This window comes from Perna viridis, chromosome 9 (genome assembly GCF_037379345.1).
Source record: "Perna viridis isolate PV_CMFRI_1.1 ecotype Kerala chromosome 9, ASM3737934v1, whole genome shotgun sequence".
Taxonomy (NCBI): domain Eukaryota; kingdom Metazoa; phylum Mollusca; class Bivalvia; order Mytilida; family Mytilidae; genus Perna; species Perna viridis.
In genome coordinates, this window is record NC_142453.1 from 5,156,674 (window position 1) to 5,174,661 (window position 17,988).

Consider the following 17,988-nt stretch of genomic DNA (forward strand, 5'->3'; position numbering starts at 1 on the left):
TATTCAATGGCTTCTCTGGACTTTACCTTAACTTTAACCTGCAGAGGACTATATATCAGCATGATTCTACATATGTCAGCTCACAATCCTCAGAATGGCATGTGGGGTTAGCAGACTTGCAGTGCAGTACTGGTCACCGGAAGTGAAGTGTCTATAAATAGCATGGGAAATCCCAGTGTTTTCACAAGATAGGGGTATATTTAGAATTAGGCTTCACATCACAGAAGCAGAATGCACCTATGAAATGAACAGAAATGTTTTTCCTTTCAGAAACTGTTTAAATTTTTTAAATGAGATGAGAACTTTTTTCACAGCACTATGAGGAACAGGGGTAATTTCTGCGTACGTTTCAAATGCTCATTGGTTGAATTGGTGGTCTGTAACCAGAAATTCCTGACTTGGGACAAATGCTGCGGCCGGGGGGGGGGGGGGTACTTTTGCGTGATCACAACCGCCCCTTTAAAATCTAGCTACTGTGGAAAAATATTTATCAGACTTAAAATTTTGCATTGTCATGTTTTATGGTCAAAGTTTTTATAAACTTTTTAGCAACCGCGTGATGACCTTCAGGGCATGAATTTATTTGTCCAAAGCAGACGACAATCTGTGAAATTAACAGGTCATTAACACGACGGAGCGTAAAATTGTCTCCCCTAAAGTGATGACACGCTTGAAAAGAAGCACCAACTACTGGAAGTCTGCCTAGGACGAGACCGAGGACCAGGCGTATTTTTTAAACAAGAAAATAAAACAATTCCTGGTATGAATATTCAAACTTGTGATTAAAGGAAAATTAAAAAGTAAATCTACGGAAGCGTATTAGAAACATCCAAACTTTTTTTCAAAATCTAAATTTCGACCTTTAAACTCTCGAAATTCAAACTCGAAGTCAAAATTTCGAGTTTAAAATTTAGTTATTTATTCGACATTTTAAAAGTCGAAATTGTTAGTTTTAGGTCAAAATTGGTTATTCTAAAGAATGTTTTTGTTTGTTTGTGTGTGTGTGTGTTTGCATATTATCTCTTTCTAGTCGTTATCCTTGGATTATACTCCTTGGATTGCCTTCGAATCCTGGTTCCCTTAATTTTCCTTTCAAAAAGAACACACAGACAAACAAAACGACACACATAATAAAGAACATGAAATAACAAAATAACACGCATACAGAAACAAGGGTTACAAAATGTAATATAAACGAATAAATTTTTGTTTTTAAATAAGGAGTATAAATTGGATAACACTTTAAAAAATCACCGTCTAAAATTTTTGAACATTTTTTTCACCATGTAAGGGAAATCACGTCACATCTATATCTTAGACGATGTGATAGTTGCAACAAGTGGCATAAAATTACGAATAAGAGCTATTATATAATTATTTTATGACATTAAAGAAAAACACAATTTGAAAAAAAATGCAATTCTAATCCGTTTAAGTGAGGAAATATCATATTATTTAAGAAGTCAGTATTGATTTTGAGATTAAATTGTAGGAGGGGTAAAAAAAAACGGGTCGAGGAAGAAATTTAAATGTCAGCTAGGACATACATCGCAAAAGGAAAAAGAAAGAAAAAAGTGTCAATATAGGGAAAACACAGTTTCTAGAGCTTTAAAAAGTAAACCAAATTGTCCTAAATTGACTGCCCGAGGGACACACATATCGCATGAAATGTTAATGCCTCGAGCCACAGACAAGGGCAATATCACCGGGTTAATCGTGATATCGGCTAGAATACCGAAGAGCCAGCAGTGATTCAATGCGCAAGCAATGTAGATAACAGAAAATAACATCCAGGTTAGGAGAAATCAACTCACAAAAATCAAAATTGGCCATCGCATTTTCGTTTATCTGGAAGAACATGGTAAGTATTGCACCAAGTTTCTGTATAGACAAACACGATATCCAAATACAGTCCTTCTTTTCGTGCTCCACCGAGTTCGGAATGTTCTAAATAACCACCTACTTCTTCGAAATAATTTCTATAGTTTTCCAAGTTTCGACGATATTCTTCACTTTCCCCTTTGTACACAGCGTATTCTATCGTCCATATGTCAACGACAATTTCTCGTGACCTCAATGCGTCCTTGATTGTCTCGAGGAAGGCAATTTCACCACCCTCAATATCTAACGAGAAGTAATTGATATGGTTTCTTCCAATTTTGTTTAAAACAGTCTGTAAATTGAAACACGGAACTATGACATTCCCTTTCCGTTCCTTTGCAGATACGTGCTTATTATAGCTATCGTGTAGTCCGCTATAAACGTCACTTTGCACAAAAACTTCATTTGTTTTATCTGATATACATGCACATAGTCTCCAAGCATTCCGAAGAAGACTGTCTATCCTTTTGCAAAGGTCGTGGTTTGCTTCAATAAGCAATCCAGTCCACCCATATTTTTGCTCAAGCCAAAGAGTATTAGATAGATTCTGGCCGTCATAAGCACCCATTTCAATAAAAAATCCGTGTTCGATAGGAAAATTGTCATACACAAATGCATCCTGGCTTTCTTGTGAGTAAGATTTTACTGTACTGTTCCTGTTTGTTAACACCAGTCCACTTGGGGGCTTGAGATACTTGTAGAGGCGCGAATAGTCAGTTATGACTTTAAGGTTTGAATATAAGATGAAACAAAAAAACACAAGGAGAATAAAGACAGGAACACCTATTCCTCTTACGGATTTCATTTCACAAATCTGAAAACATACATGATGACTGAAAAATAATTATATACAATGTAAAATAAAAAATTCTTGAGCTTTCTGGCGCTACAATGTCACGTGATTTTTTGTGTGATATTTTAAAGAGAAAAAGAAATCATAATGGTGAATTCAAATCAAAGAATTTTATGCTACCAATTCACAACAACATACGTTTCAAGTCGATCCCAGTTCTTTCTTGTTATCTTATCCCTACCAATCTGAAGATTATTTGAGGCGCAAAATATAACAATCGATATAAATTGATAAACTTTGATTGTTCTGTTAAGAAGTCTGCATCTAAATGTCATGATCAATGACTGTACGAGAAAACTAAAGACGAAAACTAAGGTCTTGAACCTATGCTAACGCACCGAAAATCTTTTTTACCGAAGAATATTCCTGTTAAATAAACGTTCATTTCATACCCCGTGCAGGCCCGGGTGTCAAAAGAATTGGCCTGCAGCAGCACTAAGCTTGTCGTAAAAGGCGACTAAATAGTGCACAGAAACCTAGCTGGGAGCAAGGCGCTCTGCCAACAGAGCAACTGGGATGTGTGCCCAAGGTGGTGGAATGAGGTACCCCTTGCGTGTCACATGCTGGGGTTTTCGGGATATAATACGGAAAACCTGACCGCAAACCATAGTGGTGCACCGAGTTGGGAAAGATGTCACGTTCCTCGCACGTTAAAGAACCCTGCTGTGGTATTCGATAGGAGTAGGAACCTTTGCGCTCCGCCACAGGAGGCTAAATTGCCCGACCCTACCCATCCCTCCCTTTTTCTTGTGGCAATCAGAATTTGTCGACCCTATTGTCCTTGTGTCCCATCCTTTTTTTTTCATTTCATCATCATCATTTTATGTTAATTTTATCACCCACTTCATGTTAATCGCCTGATTATAGCTGAAATATTGCTGCTCGGGCGTTAAACCCCAACAACGAACCAACCATTCTATACATGCAGCTGGTCAATTTGACCTTTATTCTGAGCATTACAACTTTGAAGCAGCAATTTGAAAAGGCTTAAAAATATATCGATACATTTAAATCATAAATCGCCTGCAAAACTTAACAACTAAAGTTCTTACAAAAAACTTACATTATCTTTTCATGTTCTAATTGTTTAGGTCTGTTCACTAAGTGAGAGCAATATAAAGTCACTGGTCCACTCTAAAGATAAGTCTTTAAAATTGAGCATTAATACTGGATCTGCCATTCCTTCTATTTACTTACTAACACGCTACGGCTATACATTTAGGAATAAAACTATTATTTCATGTATAATCCATAAAGAATAGTTAGAAATTATTTAAATATGGAATATTTACACAAAACTAAAGCTGAAACCCAAATAGCTATTAACTATTGAATAATAATAAATAAGAATAAATAAGAGGTATCTGAAATTAGCTTAATACATGTATTTAAAATGGACTATACTAGGACGACCATGCATTTTATTTTATTTTTTTTTTTGGGGGGGGGGGCGGAGTGACATCTGAATGATGTTTAAAAAGATGTTTTAACTCAGACCTATTTGAAAATTGGAAATGGGAGACAAAAATACTTTGATCCTTACAAATAAACCTGATTATGTTTTGAAATAATTTGCTTCAACGAAAAAGAAATATTTAGTCCCCACTCAACCACCATTCAATATCAAATCGTAGTCCCCTAACTGTATCCATTCGTATGTTTCCTAAAGTTAAGGGCCGTAGGCCTAGTCCGCTCCTGAAATTATTTGATCTTTTATGCATAAAATCTTGATTTTGTACAAATTCTACCGACTTGCTTCGCTTTTATTTCTGCCCCTAACTTATAATCCTAGTACCGTTTCTAGTCAGACTAACACCAATTATTTACGTAGTCGTCCAGTTAAGAGCTATGCAGCGGTGATTCATAGACTCGTCACATATATTTATATCTTTAATTCGTTATTGAGAATGATCGAGAGCATTAAAATGCAGCAATCATTACCTACAGTATTTTTCCTAGTGACGGGAAAAATAATCCTGTTTTAAAGGGAGATAACTCTGATTTTGCTAAAACATAATTATACACTATTATGTAGACCGAATTATTCTGTCGTTTAGAAAGCCACGTTTATCATTCTACATTCATCTTTTACTAATCTGACATTTTTTATTTATTATTATTTTTTATGCAGCATAAACATGGTTTTCAAACGACAAAATAATTCGGTCTAATTATTAAGACTTTCGTCTCGAATAGACCACTGTCCATTCCATAGATGAAATGCTACCTCACAACGAAATTAATATCATATAACTTTTATTTTATTCTAATGTTTCAAGTTTTCAGCTGACAGCTACTGAAAGAAGAATTTAAATGTAAGTGTTTGTAAGAATCAGGTAAAATGGGAAAAAAGGAACAGAAACAAGCATGTCAAAACCCCACCGATCTGACAATATAATATCACTCAAGGATACTTTCTCTCTTTGAAAAGACCATTATTTGTTCTTTGCATCACTGGCTTTGATCTGAAATTTTTCAATAGAATGTTAGAAAAAATTAGCTTTTTGGCAGAGTTATCTGTCCTTGAAATGTTCGTTTTCAGTGCATTTATATGAAATTATAGTTCAATTTGCCAAAATTATATGGAAAACCTTGTCTGTTTTCCTTGATTCTTTTGGTGCAAATAGTAAAATTACACTATCAATATGTTGTTTTTTTCATACCATGTTTCCTCCACAGCCTGATTCTTACAAAAACTGCTACTAAATGGTCCAATATGAAGTGGACTTTCCAAAAAGTAATAAATGCTGACTGACAATCTGACGTGTGCCAAGTACAAACTGGATTTTAATTAGATTGCCATTAACAGAAATTAAAAAGAATCATATTTACACTGATAAAATATGACTGTAAGGAAATTCTTATAATTTATACCAGTAAACGTAGTATAAGTATACGGTGCTTGTTTGTTCTCGTAGTTAAATCCAATTAAAAGATATAATACTGGCAATACTACGGAATAATCTTTTATAACTTTTATAATCTCAAAATTTCGAATTTTAAATGTTAAAATTTCGATTATAAAATATTCGCATGTTCCTATTACACTTCCATACAAGTGTACCTTTGCCTTTACGTGCAACTATTTATTAACGATAGAAGAACCGTGGCATGTTAAAAAAGACTAATTGTGCAAGCTTCTTAAAGAATGAATGAATGAATGAATGAATGTGTTTCCCCTTGTGGGCTTTTGAATTGGAATAACAATAAAATTATTTGATTTGATTCATTTTTTTTTGCGCAAAAACACTCAAAAAAGAAATTTCCAGTGAAAAGGTAAGAGTAACACTTCTTCTACTGTCGAAATTCGAGAACATTTGTCGACTGCAAAAACTTTAAATTACTTCCGTTCACTACTTTCTGGAGATATCATTGTTGCATGGCTTCGTAAATATCCATCAGGAACTTGTTATACGGGGATATCCTTAGACATGTGTTAGTCTTAAGACATCCACGTTAAACCGACCCCTTATATGCATAAGAACATGTTCCCTTGATTTACCGCTGGAAAGGCGGTTCATTCCCCTCTTAAATACATGAAGCTCGCGTTCAAACGATTTCCAACTAGTTATGAAGATCCATGCATCCAGATCTAACGCGTTTATCTACATAACTGTTTGGAAATTGTTTGAATGCTAACTTAATGCATTTAAGTCGGGATTAAACTATTAAACTGATTTTCTAGGGGTGAACCGGAAGAATATATACATTTTAAACATTGACCAAATAAAAACTTTCATCTCTTAAATATTGTGTCGATCTCTGTGTATACATAATTTCTCGTTCAGTTCTGGATTGATCTAATTAAACTATAATCTGGTCAAATCAATTCAGTAGTGTTGACAGATAACTCTGTCAAAAATCTCATTTTTCTAACATTCTACTTAAAAATTTCTGAACAAATCGAGTGATGCAGAGATCAAATAATGGTCTTTTAGAGAAGGCTTTCTAGAGTGACATAATATTGTCAGATCGGTGAGTTTTTGACTTGCATCTTTCTGATATTTCCCAATTGACTGATTATTACACAAAAAAACTTACACATAATACAGAGACAAACTCAATGGGGATGTGAGAATTTTGAAATGTAGGAAGTGTATTAATTTTTTTATGAAGAATATACGAAATCTTTAACTATGCTACTTCTTTTCAAACACTGTTCATTGTGAATCTGACAGTTTTGGTTTTGTGACACCTTTTCAGTATAATCTAAAGCCCAATCGTAGACACTACTTTAGGGACAGACGAAAGTGTAAAAGTTAATAAGTAGCTACAGGCAAAAATGTCTGATTTCTGATTAATATTATCATATTCGAAATCAATGATCGGAAATAATTAATTTTCCGCAAAATTAACGCCTCTTTTTCAGATAAACATCGTGATATCGATAACAGTTGCCACGCCCCTTTCTTACAATTGCTAGACATCTGTATCAAATTTACAGTAAATATTTATTTATTTCATTTTCCTTTTTGCGTTCTTGAATTGAATGGAGTAGTTTGAAATCATTATTATTTTTATCATATCTTATGTACGATTAAGCTCCACACCAGGCGTGGATCCAAAGAAAACGCATGCCGGGCGTACACCTTTTTTTGGAAAAAAAAATATTTTTCAGAATATCTAGATTTTTCATAAATTCTGTCCCCCATATTTTTCCTCGCTCGACTTTTAATTCTATTTACGGCACCCAACTTTCTTTCAAGTGAGTTTCGAACGTCAGACGCTGTTCGGGACGTAATATATGATGCTTACCAGTGTTAGAAAGCCAAAGTACTTTTGGGCATCTCTATATTACATATTTTTTATCTTTTGCAATTTTTTTGTTTAATGTTCGACTGGAAGCTATTTAACCATTTTTTTCATTTCTCAATTTATATCAGTACAACTTAAAACAGAATGGTGTCCACTTGAATGTGTATCAGTAGGATGGTTTCCACTTGTATGCGTATCGGCAGGATGGTTTCCACTTGTATGTGTATCAATAGGATGGATTCCACTTGTATGCGTATCGGCAGGATGGATTCCACTTGTATGCGTATCGGCAGGATGGATTCCACTTGTATGCGTATCAGTAGGATGGTTTCCACTTGTATGTGTATCAGTAGGATGGTTTCCACTTGTATGCGTATCGGCAGGATGGATTCCACTTGTATGCGTATCGGCAGGATGGATTCCACTTGTATGCGTATCGGCAGGATGGATTCCACTTGTATGCGTATCAGTAGGATGGTTTCCACTTGTATGTGTATCAGTAGGATGGTTTCCACTTGTATGCGTATCGGCAGGATGGATTCCACTTGTATGCGTATCAGTAGGATGGTTTCCACTTGTATGTGTATCAGTAGGATGGTTTCCACTTGTATGTGTATCAGTAAACAACATACTTCACTATAATTGTTTAAAGAGAAAAAATTAAAGGAAATTTTCAAACATAATAGAAAAATCGACAATCAGCCCCAGTGATCGGAGCTCCGAAAAAGGGGGAAGGTTGACCTGTGGTGTTTTATCATGTAAATTTACTAATTTTGTTTATGAATCAGAGGCTTTAAAATGTTCTTTCATTAATTAAACAAAATATAATGGCACAAATGGAGTAAAGCTGGAATGTAATTCAATATCTCTTTAATGTTTACTTTAGGACATATGTCCTACCCGCATATTCCGAAAGCAGAAACATAAAATGAAGATAACTTTTTCCTCGTTTTGTTTCTTTTCCCTTTTCATTTGTAAAAAAAAGAATTACTGGAAGAATTCATCCAATGTAAACATGATATACTAAAGAATATCAATGGCCAATTTTAGGAGAATATTTGTGGGGCGATGAGTCAATCCAGGATCTATCGCTGCGTGCCAGATCATCGTTATAGAAAAGGTTTCTTTTTCAAGCTAAATAACCAGCACCAAAAGTCGAATACTGTTCATATGTAGCATGAACAAACAAACGCCAAGTATAGTTGCAATCGTTGAAAACTCCTGTTAGACTAATGGTTAATTAATTTCTATATATGAACTAGAAGAATTCCAACTTTTGCCTTTAACAAAATGAGACAAGACGAAACCCTTAATTAAGATAGCTCTATTTAAAAATACTACACTGAAGTCCGACTTAAGTTTGTGGATAACGCCAGACTTTCTCCTATGTAGTATCGACGTGTATATAAACGGCACAATCTCGAATCAGACTGGTCTATAACATGACAAAAGTAATAGTTGGTGCCATTGGTAGCCTCCTAGTATGTATTCGATTAAAATCATATATTTACTCATTGATCGGTAGAAAACTTCAGAAACACTGAAGTATGCATTCAAATTACTGTAAGTTTCCCCCCTAAAAAGGGAACTGTCAGTATATGTGTCAGAGGAGGGACTGGGAAACTCTTTACAGTAAGCCAACATATAAACCACCCACCCCGAGAAAAAAAATTCAGTTTTACCCCATCATCCAATTAAAAATTATTTTCTGCACACCCCCCCCCCCCCAATAGTGTACAAATGAACTTGACTCATATTATTTCAATGGTTTTAGGAGTAGGCATGTGTACATTTAATAAGGTATTAAAGGCCTTTTGTAACCTCAGCGAGGAACAAAAAAATAGGCCGGATGATGGTTTAGCCACCTATAGACCCTAATACGTTGAAAATATGATATGGCCGACTGTTATAAATACCCAGAGTCTGCATGAACATTTGACCCGACCCTGACTGATGACAGTGCAAAAAACACACTTTCACTAACTAATAAACTTAATTGTTTCAATGAACTTTTTAAAGACATTTTAATCACCACGACTTTCTCAAAAGAACCGTAAGCATTTTTATCGAAAATAATATGTTCAGCACGCGACTCGGTGACATTTGGCACGCGCGATTGAAATTGATAGGTTCCACGCCTCCTATTTGAAGACTACACAAAAGGGCAATAATTATCGGAGACTAAATAATCTCTGAACGGTTATTTATTATTTAAGTATGATCAGAAGACTATATAATTGTAGTTTAATGAACAATTTCTCTGTTCTTAGTCAATTTGAAACTGACAATTGGACATGAAATTATTAATATTCTAAGAACAAGGGAAAATATATTAGTAACTTCTTGATTAGATGCAATATGTTGGAAAATTTTAGAACTTCTCGTGTTTTTGCTTTTACTGATGTATTCTCCACGCCACATTTGTTTTTGCCTTTCCCAAGTCAGGAATTTATATCCTTTGTATATCTTGTTCCGTTTTCACTTTCAGCTCACTTTTATGTTGGATTATGAGGGGTAACCAATTCACTGTGCCTGAGCATAATTTTTTGAGGTCAGCTGTAGCCTGCCCTGTAGTGTGAATTTTTCCTCGTCGTTCATTGAAACCCCACGGGTAGCCTTGAGCTGACATTTTTTTTCAGATGGGGTTGTTGTCTCTTTGACATATCCACCATATCCATTCTCTTTATATTGTATTTTGGAGTTCGTATCTCTGTTTCGATTTGAATGAACTAAATAATTTAGAAGTTGCTGAATCAGTGGTGACATACATCAAAAAAATATAGCAATATATATTCATAAGTATTATATAAAATAAATAATGCTATTATTGGAAAACTTCAAACGCGACGTAGAATTCCAAGTAGCACAAAGTCAAATAATCATAATGTTCAACAGACCGACGACTCTAGACGACAAAATGTCGACAATTATAAACCAGCAATACATAGCCATTCAACATTGTTCTCGAAACGCTATCAAAGCACGAACGGTCTGTGTAAAAAAAATGACACACAAGCACTTGCAATTTAAAATATAAATATGGAAGAACCGATACGACTTGGATAAATAAATATGTAAAAGAAAAAAATATCAGGATAAAGTGTTTCTATTTTTCCATGCTAGAAACTTCAATACTGAAACAGCGAGTTCAAACGAATTTAATCAATAATAAAACATCTTTGATGAAAAATATAGTATTCTGTCAATTTTTTTTATTGTCAAAATGCAAATTTTACAATGTACTCATTAGGTTTTCGCGTGTAAAATATGAATACATCACGGGTTTCCGTGTCGGTACTTATAAAATTTTCTTATAATCCGTTATATTTCGATTCCAATAAAATTCCTGTCTGATCATATACATTTATATATCTGCATATTCTAAAGAATCTGTCAAATTTGGTTAAATCTATATTGATGGAGTCCCAGCACGACAAACCATATCCCTAAGCACTTCCGTTCGTGCCGAAATCCATACACTGCTTACAATTTCATCGTCATAGGTGCGATATAGTTTGCACCATGGCTTATATTAAAATGCTTAAAATAATAAAGAAATATTAGTTTCGGCGTAGAAAGATGAAAAGGCCTGCCAATTTTTCACTTCTAGTGGAAACGACGAGCGATATAGCAGTATGAATGTAAATGTTATCGCGGAAAATTAAATTTACTTTGTCGAGTTCGGTGCAAAATTCGAATAATATTGTCTCAATGTAGTCTCGGCTGGGTCAGATAAATGACAATCTTCACGCGCGGACATTTTTTGCTCTATGTATACAAGAGCAATATTTTGATGCTTCATAGTAATTCGGTCATCTTTGTTTATCAATAAGCAATTATTTCTTAACCATTCCGTTGATCACTACCTTTCCTCACCCCTAACAACGTAAGAGGAAATGGCAGATCCAAAGTAAGGATCCAGATTTTTGACCTTCTCAGGTTTATTGGAAAGCTTTGCTAATTTTGTGCAAAATTTAAGCCCCCCCCAAAAAAAAGACAAAACTACAACTAGTATCAATATTGCAAATTCAAATTTAGGAGGCCTAATTCATTACCGAGTTCAACCATGCAAGTGCAATGCAGAAAATGAAGCATCACTGTTTGAATTGTAGAATACGGGAATATCCGAATCAAGTAATCTATGATATAAATCTGACTACTAGGCTTGTATATACCCTCGCGGACCCAATGGTGGCACCAAGTGGCAAAATGGGACAATGGTAGCCTGGACTCACCATCATTCATAAATTTCTTTAACAGAACTCCCCTTTTTCATAATTTCTGGCTCTGTCCTGAGAAAATGGAATATATAACTTGCTGAGAAGTAAAATGTGTGTACTCTTTTCGATGACCCGGGAGTAGTTTCTTAAGCGTGATTGGAGGACTGATGTGCACATTTTCTAAATGGTTATTAATTCATTACTTATCCAGAAAACAAAATATGGGTTTAATAGACTGAGAAAGATATGTATGATTCGTCGAAAAAAAAACAAAAAAAAAACAAGGTGAATATATATAATGGTGCGGCTTCTGCAAACCATCCGCCATTATGATATTAATTTATGGTGCTGAGTTAGGCGTAGTGTAAACACAATTTCAGGTCATAATTTCCATCTATTTCCATTTTTTATCTTACGTTTATTGTATAATTGTAAATGATTGTGTCAAAGCATTTTGCTGAAATACAACCTTTACATGCTGCAGATGGGCGACAAAAACCACAAGTTACGAGTATTCCTTTCATATTTATATATGTATTTGTCTTATACGAAACTGTATTTTTTTGTGTGTATGAGAAATAGTTGAAAATTATTTCTAAATATGAGATCAAGCAGTCTTCGTAGTCTTACTATGGTATTTGCATCCCTTAAACATTCAAATAAGGTCACATGATATTAACGACGTAATTGAAGACGAACCCCCCCCCCAACAAAAAAAACAAAAAACAAAACAAAACAAAACAAAAAACAAAAAAAAAAAACATCATCCCATGAAATTTTGGCTATATATCCAGCTGCTCATAAGATATTTTTCAGAGTACATTCGAGATGATTGCATCCTAAAGCATATGATTTTGGAATTCAATCTCAAATTGGCAATATTTACTAGTATTAGGATTACGGTTGTTCCTCGTTTTCCGTGATCTCAATTAAGTCAGCCCAATAATTCCACTGATTTCACAAACAAGACTTGCATTTCAGCAAAATTAAGCTGGTTCAATTATAATATCAATTTTCCTTCGCATGTGGCCGTTTGATCATGATAGGGGTAGGTTTATTCTGTGAAGTGATGCTGCGGTCGGGGAAATACTCAATAATTTAACCTTACCATATGCTGGCAACAGCTATGCGATTACTACACGTGTCCGTTGTCTGTGTGTTTTTTTTTTAATTTCTCGATGTATTTAAGATGCAAGAATATCAGTTCGTTTGTCAAAATTTATCGTTTGGTTTTGTACACTTCTTTTTTGAAGATTACCGATGTCAGTTTAAGATATCAAAAAGAATGTTACAAATAATAGTTTCATTGTGAAAATAAAAATGGAAGATCAGAGATGGGTCCAGGATTTCAGATTAAGGGGCGTTAATAGAAGTAAATGCCGAGAGAAGCGAGGCAAGAACATTTTCAGAGGTAGTGTTAGTGAAAAATCAAGATTTCATGTAATTCCTCCTCCCCAGTTTTTAATGAAGGGCGTCCCGGCACGCCTGTCCTTTGTTCCGCGCTTGAAGATTTCAAGAAAATAGCAATGATATTGGTCCAGCTTTCAGTGTTTTTTTTTCTATTTAATTAATTTTTTGTTATTTATGGACGATTATCGTCTTTTTCGTTATTCGCAAAACAACAATAACACAAAAAAAAAAAAAAACAGAAAAAAAAAAAAACAGAAGTGGAATCAATTACATTAAAATATTAAATATTTTGTTTAAGCTTCAGTTGTTTTTATATTCATTAACATTCAAAACAATGCTGTCTTTTTCCAGACTCCAGTAGACAGAACGTCTCTAATTTCTACATTTTACTCAAAACTTCTCTACATTATTTTTACAGAAATACTTAATAGGGAAGTGGTATTCTGAAATAATTAATATTTAATAGTAATCTCATTAAAGGTGTCCTTGTTTTTTTAAGAGGAGGTGTCTATGTTTTTACAATGGTCGTAATTAAGTTAAATATGGTAAAATGGTGTTTATCCAAATTATGACTATTACCAGTGACGAGACGAACTCGTGTCGACTTTCGCGGATTTATTTTAAGCCCGTTAACGAGTTGTACTTCATAATAAATTGAAGATGAAAGTTTGCCGCCGATTATGAACCTGTAACTTTTTCCACTTAAATTGCTAGAATTGCAAATTTAGCATTAGAAGTGCTTAATTTGATTTATTTAGAAAACAGACAATTTGCAGTCAGTCTTTTCAATGATCTTCGGCTAGACATCCTGATTAAAATTTAATAAATTACATTTTACACGTTCGAGAAAGACTCGACATTTATGAATAGATAAATTACTTATTCATGAAAATATATACTTTTTATGAATTATTTACCTTTTGATTTCAAAACTTTTTACTCTGAAAACTTGATCAAACCTCAGTCATACACTTGTGTGAAGAATAAAAGTAAAAAAATATTCACATTTATTTTGTTGTCAATTTTCAAGGAAAATCTTGCTTAACAATGCTAACCATTTTAAGGAAGATCGACTTCTGGGTCATTTGTTTCATCGAAGAAAGAGCTGTAACCAAATATACTTCAAAGAAATTATATCACTGAAAGACAACAAATTCTGATTCATTATAATTAATTTATGGTATAACATGTAACTTGCGCATGCCTAAAGTCTTAGCTTGTATAATTCCGATGCAAGTCCAGAAGTGGGGCTGTGATTTTGTCTGAAATTTGCGCGAAAATGAGCAAATAAAAGCCCGGTACCCCCTTTCAAATTTGTTCGGATTGGACATTCCCCTTCATGGATTTCTAGATCTGCCCCTGTTGTACATTTGTCTTTGACTTTTTGTACCTTTACTCTCTTGAACACATCTTTGGTTCAGAGACAAACATACTGCAGGAGCAATTCCAGAAATTTATGAAGGGGGGTGTCCGATCCAAACATAGGGTGGTCTAAATGAAACTATTAGTATTTTCTATGCTTGTGATTCATCCCTTTTGTGAACATTATTTTAAGCGGATAAGCAAAACAAAATTGTCAAGATACACTATATTTTTGAATATTGCGTAAACTTTGAAATCATATCGTTCCCCGAGTCGCTGGCCACCCCTGTATTTCCGGCCACTATCATAATGATGATAGTCAAAGGTCTTCAATGAATATTTGTAAGTGATTGGGGTCATATTTAAGTAAAAGAGTTTCGGTCATTAAATAGGCCTTTAAAATAGCATTTTAGATTATAGTGGTCTCTTTTTAAAAGTCGTTCCCAGTTGTAATAAATATAAAGACAGCTAGACTCCATTGAAATAAAGTTCCCATCTTTAAACGCAAATAAAATCACTGATTTCTTTTTAATTGCTCATTTTCGAGGAGTGTCGTGGTAACCACTTTAAAGGAACGGTCAAGATATAGATGTAAATTGTTATTTGTTGACGGAAGCGAAGTCCAAACTTATCTCCTCCTAGTTTGTACCTGGAGATACTGGTTTCTGCGCCTCATGACCAAGAAAGATGATGCACTAGACTATATATTTTGGAAACCAGAACGGAGGCAATTTTTTTAGCGTGACACGTGTAAAAGGAACTGTCTGGGTAAATTCAAATAAAATGAGAAACTTGAATATATGTATAAAGACATATCATAGCTGCAACAAACACTCTTGCACACACACAACCTTATGTCATTCTTTATTAAAAAGAATGGTAAGCTTTCACATATACGTAGCACAGTCAGGGGCTACAGCATAGTAAGAGTGGTAATGGTCAATACATGGTTTAGTCGTGTTTAAAGCAGAGGAAGCTGGTCAAGTTTTCAAGATAGCGCACTTGCTACGATAGTGATAAATCGTCCATTTTATAAATTTTTTTTTTCATAACAACCGAAAAACAGTTATGATCTCAATCTAATTTACTAATTATTTATTGGAATAAATAACATATATCTATTTCATCTTTTATTGATATTTCAATTCCAAATCTATCACCATGTTCATTGATAAAATCGTACCCTGAAGAAATTTGGCGAAAAATCGGAAAATAGCCCCCTATCAGGTGTTAAATCTCAAGTTTTAAACGAAAGTAACTATAGTTTTTAAGAAGTAGAAATATGAAAAAAATCTAGGAGACAGTTTTATTTATACAAATAACATTTTTCTGATTGACCCCCCAAACATGAAAACAAACAAAATAAAAAAAAAAAAACACACACACACAAAATGAACAGCGGCATTAAAAGAAGGACTTTGTATTCAAAATGTAAGGGAGAAATATTGTATACTCATAGTCAATCAAAGTTTTGTTTATAATTGGAAAAAAAATAGAATAAAAGTTCTGAATGTTCAACAAGACAGACTCAGAAGAATTTTAAAGTAAACAGCAGCCAGTTCTGTTGTATTAGGACTTTCTTTAAGATAAGAATGAACAGTACTAGCACTTTATATCTGTGTAAACAATACTTATATTCAGAAATGGTACAGGGAATACATTGTCTAAACCAAACACTCTATCTTAGTGTAAACAATATTTATATTCAGAAATGGTGCAATGAATACATTGTCTAACCGAACACTCTATCTTAGTGTAAAAAATATTTATATTCAGAAATGGTACAGGGAATACATTGTCTTAACCAAACACTCTATCTTAGTCCCTTTTGGACTGTAGAATAGATGTTCAGTTTATGTAGGTTCAAAATACATTTAAACTGGTATGAATGAACTTTAAAAATTGTGTGGTTTAGTTAGATTCGGTTAAGAAAGACAAAAGTATCAAATTTTCCTAATAAAAGGGGTTCAACCCTTCGCCCCCTGTATCTGCCACTGTAAGATGTTTATTAGTAAGAGTGGTTAAATTGACACTTAATATTGAAATGTTATACTCGTTCTGGTCCTTCAGACAGACGGCACGATGGCTGCTTATATCTTTCATGTATAATGGCTGTGTAATCTTTATAAAACATTGTAGAGAGTTTTTTATCTTCTGCAAATTCGCAAAGAAAATTAAAAACGCAGTAATATTTAAGAAAAAAAAAACATTATGTAGAGATGCGGACCAACTACAAACTATATTACATTTATTCTGTTAAAAACTGATTTTGTAGGCAGTCATAGAATTATTTTTATAAAATTTATACAAATGTAACCTGAATTCTGTATAAAAAAAGTCGTTATATTTTTTCATTGATAAGCGCTATTTTTATGTATTACTTTCCATTTTTTTTATGACTTTCTAGCTCACTATTGATTTTAAAATCAGAAATGATTTAAAAATTTTAACTATAACTCCCAATTATACAGAAATGAATTTGAATTTAAAATTTGTTCATTAATTTTTTTTCTGCGAATAATAAATACTAGTATATGAAAGATGAAAGGCAGTGACAGTAAAACAAGAAAAAAAACCACTTACATAAAGTATTTTTTGTGGAAATTTTATTGCCCAATGTGTTTATCCTTACAAATACAAAGCATGAAATTTTGTCATATATCTGATAGAAGTCAAAACATCATGAAACTACGAATCCGGAAAACTGGAGGCGGAGTCTGGCTAATTCCGGAACAAAAGACAGTGCTTGACTTATCGGAAATATTTAGCACTAACATCGTCAAATTTGATAAGCCAATAGTCACTTTTAAAGAAAGTCTTCTCCAAGAAGTGTGTTTAAATTTGTTAAATTTAACTCTTCCTTTGTTTGAAGATTGCCACATTTCAACTGGAAAATTTAACAAGGTGGAAGAAAAGAGCACTAATTCGCTGCAAAGTGTGAAAATTGTTTCAGAGGAATATTTTGTGTTTTAAAAGGTAATACTGATTTTTGTTTGTCATGTTTTAGTCATAATAAGAAATAATTTGTAAACAATAATTTTGGTTATTTCATATGTATTGTTATTTTTTAACATTTATTTTTTCCTACATACTTTTCATGTATAAAAATTAACAAAATTAAAAAAAAAAAATGACACACTTACTCAAAATCTGAAATGATTAAATTTGATTAAAAGTTTTAGTTTTGAAATGTATAAACAAATAATTAAAAACTCGTTACTTAATTACAAATTTTGTTACTCAAAGTGCTCAAAAAATTGTTAAGGGTAGCTTGGCCACGCCTTCTTAATTACCCAAGCCAACAGGTATGGAGATTTTTACCTTTTGCGCACAGATAATTACACCTTGTTCAAATGATTGACAGACGTTTGTCAAAACAAATCTTAAAAGAACAAAGAGTTACTCAAACTATCAAAAAAATTAAGTAAAACTGGGATGCTTAGAAAAACAATCCAACAAATATAGGACGGTTCTCACCCTTCAAGTCATTCTGCTCTTGACCAAGGT

The 17,988-nt window shown here is 33.6% G+C and overlaps 1 protein-coding gene across 1 annotated transcript; it reads right to left on the reverse strand.

Moving 5' to 3' along the window:
- Positions 1–1,413: 1,413 nt before the first annotated feature.
- LOC148606422 (uncharacterized) lies at positions 1,414–2,689 on the reverse strand. Its single transcript, XM_088546473.1, has one exon. The coding sequence runs from the start codon at positions 2,684–2,686 to the stop codon at positions 1,820–1,822; it is 867 nt and encodes a 288-aa protein (XP_088402599.1). The 5' UTR covers positions 2,687–2,689; the 3' UTR covers positions 1,414–1,819.
- Positions 2,690–17,988: the final 15,299 nt, after the last annotated feature.

Excerpts from the sequence above, each read along its gene's own strand:
- LOC148606422 (XM_088546473.1), bottom strand. The coding sequence starts at position 2,686 with ATGAAATCCGTAAGAGGAATAGGTGTTCCTGTCTTTATTCTCCTTGTG.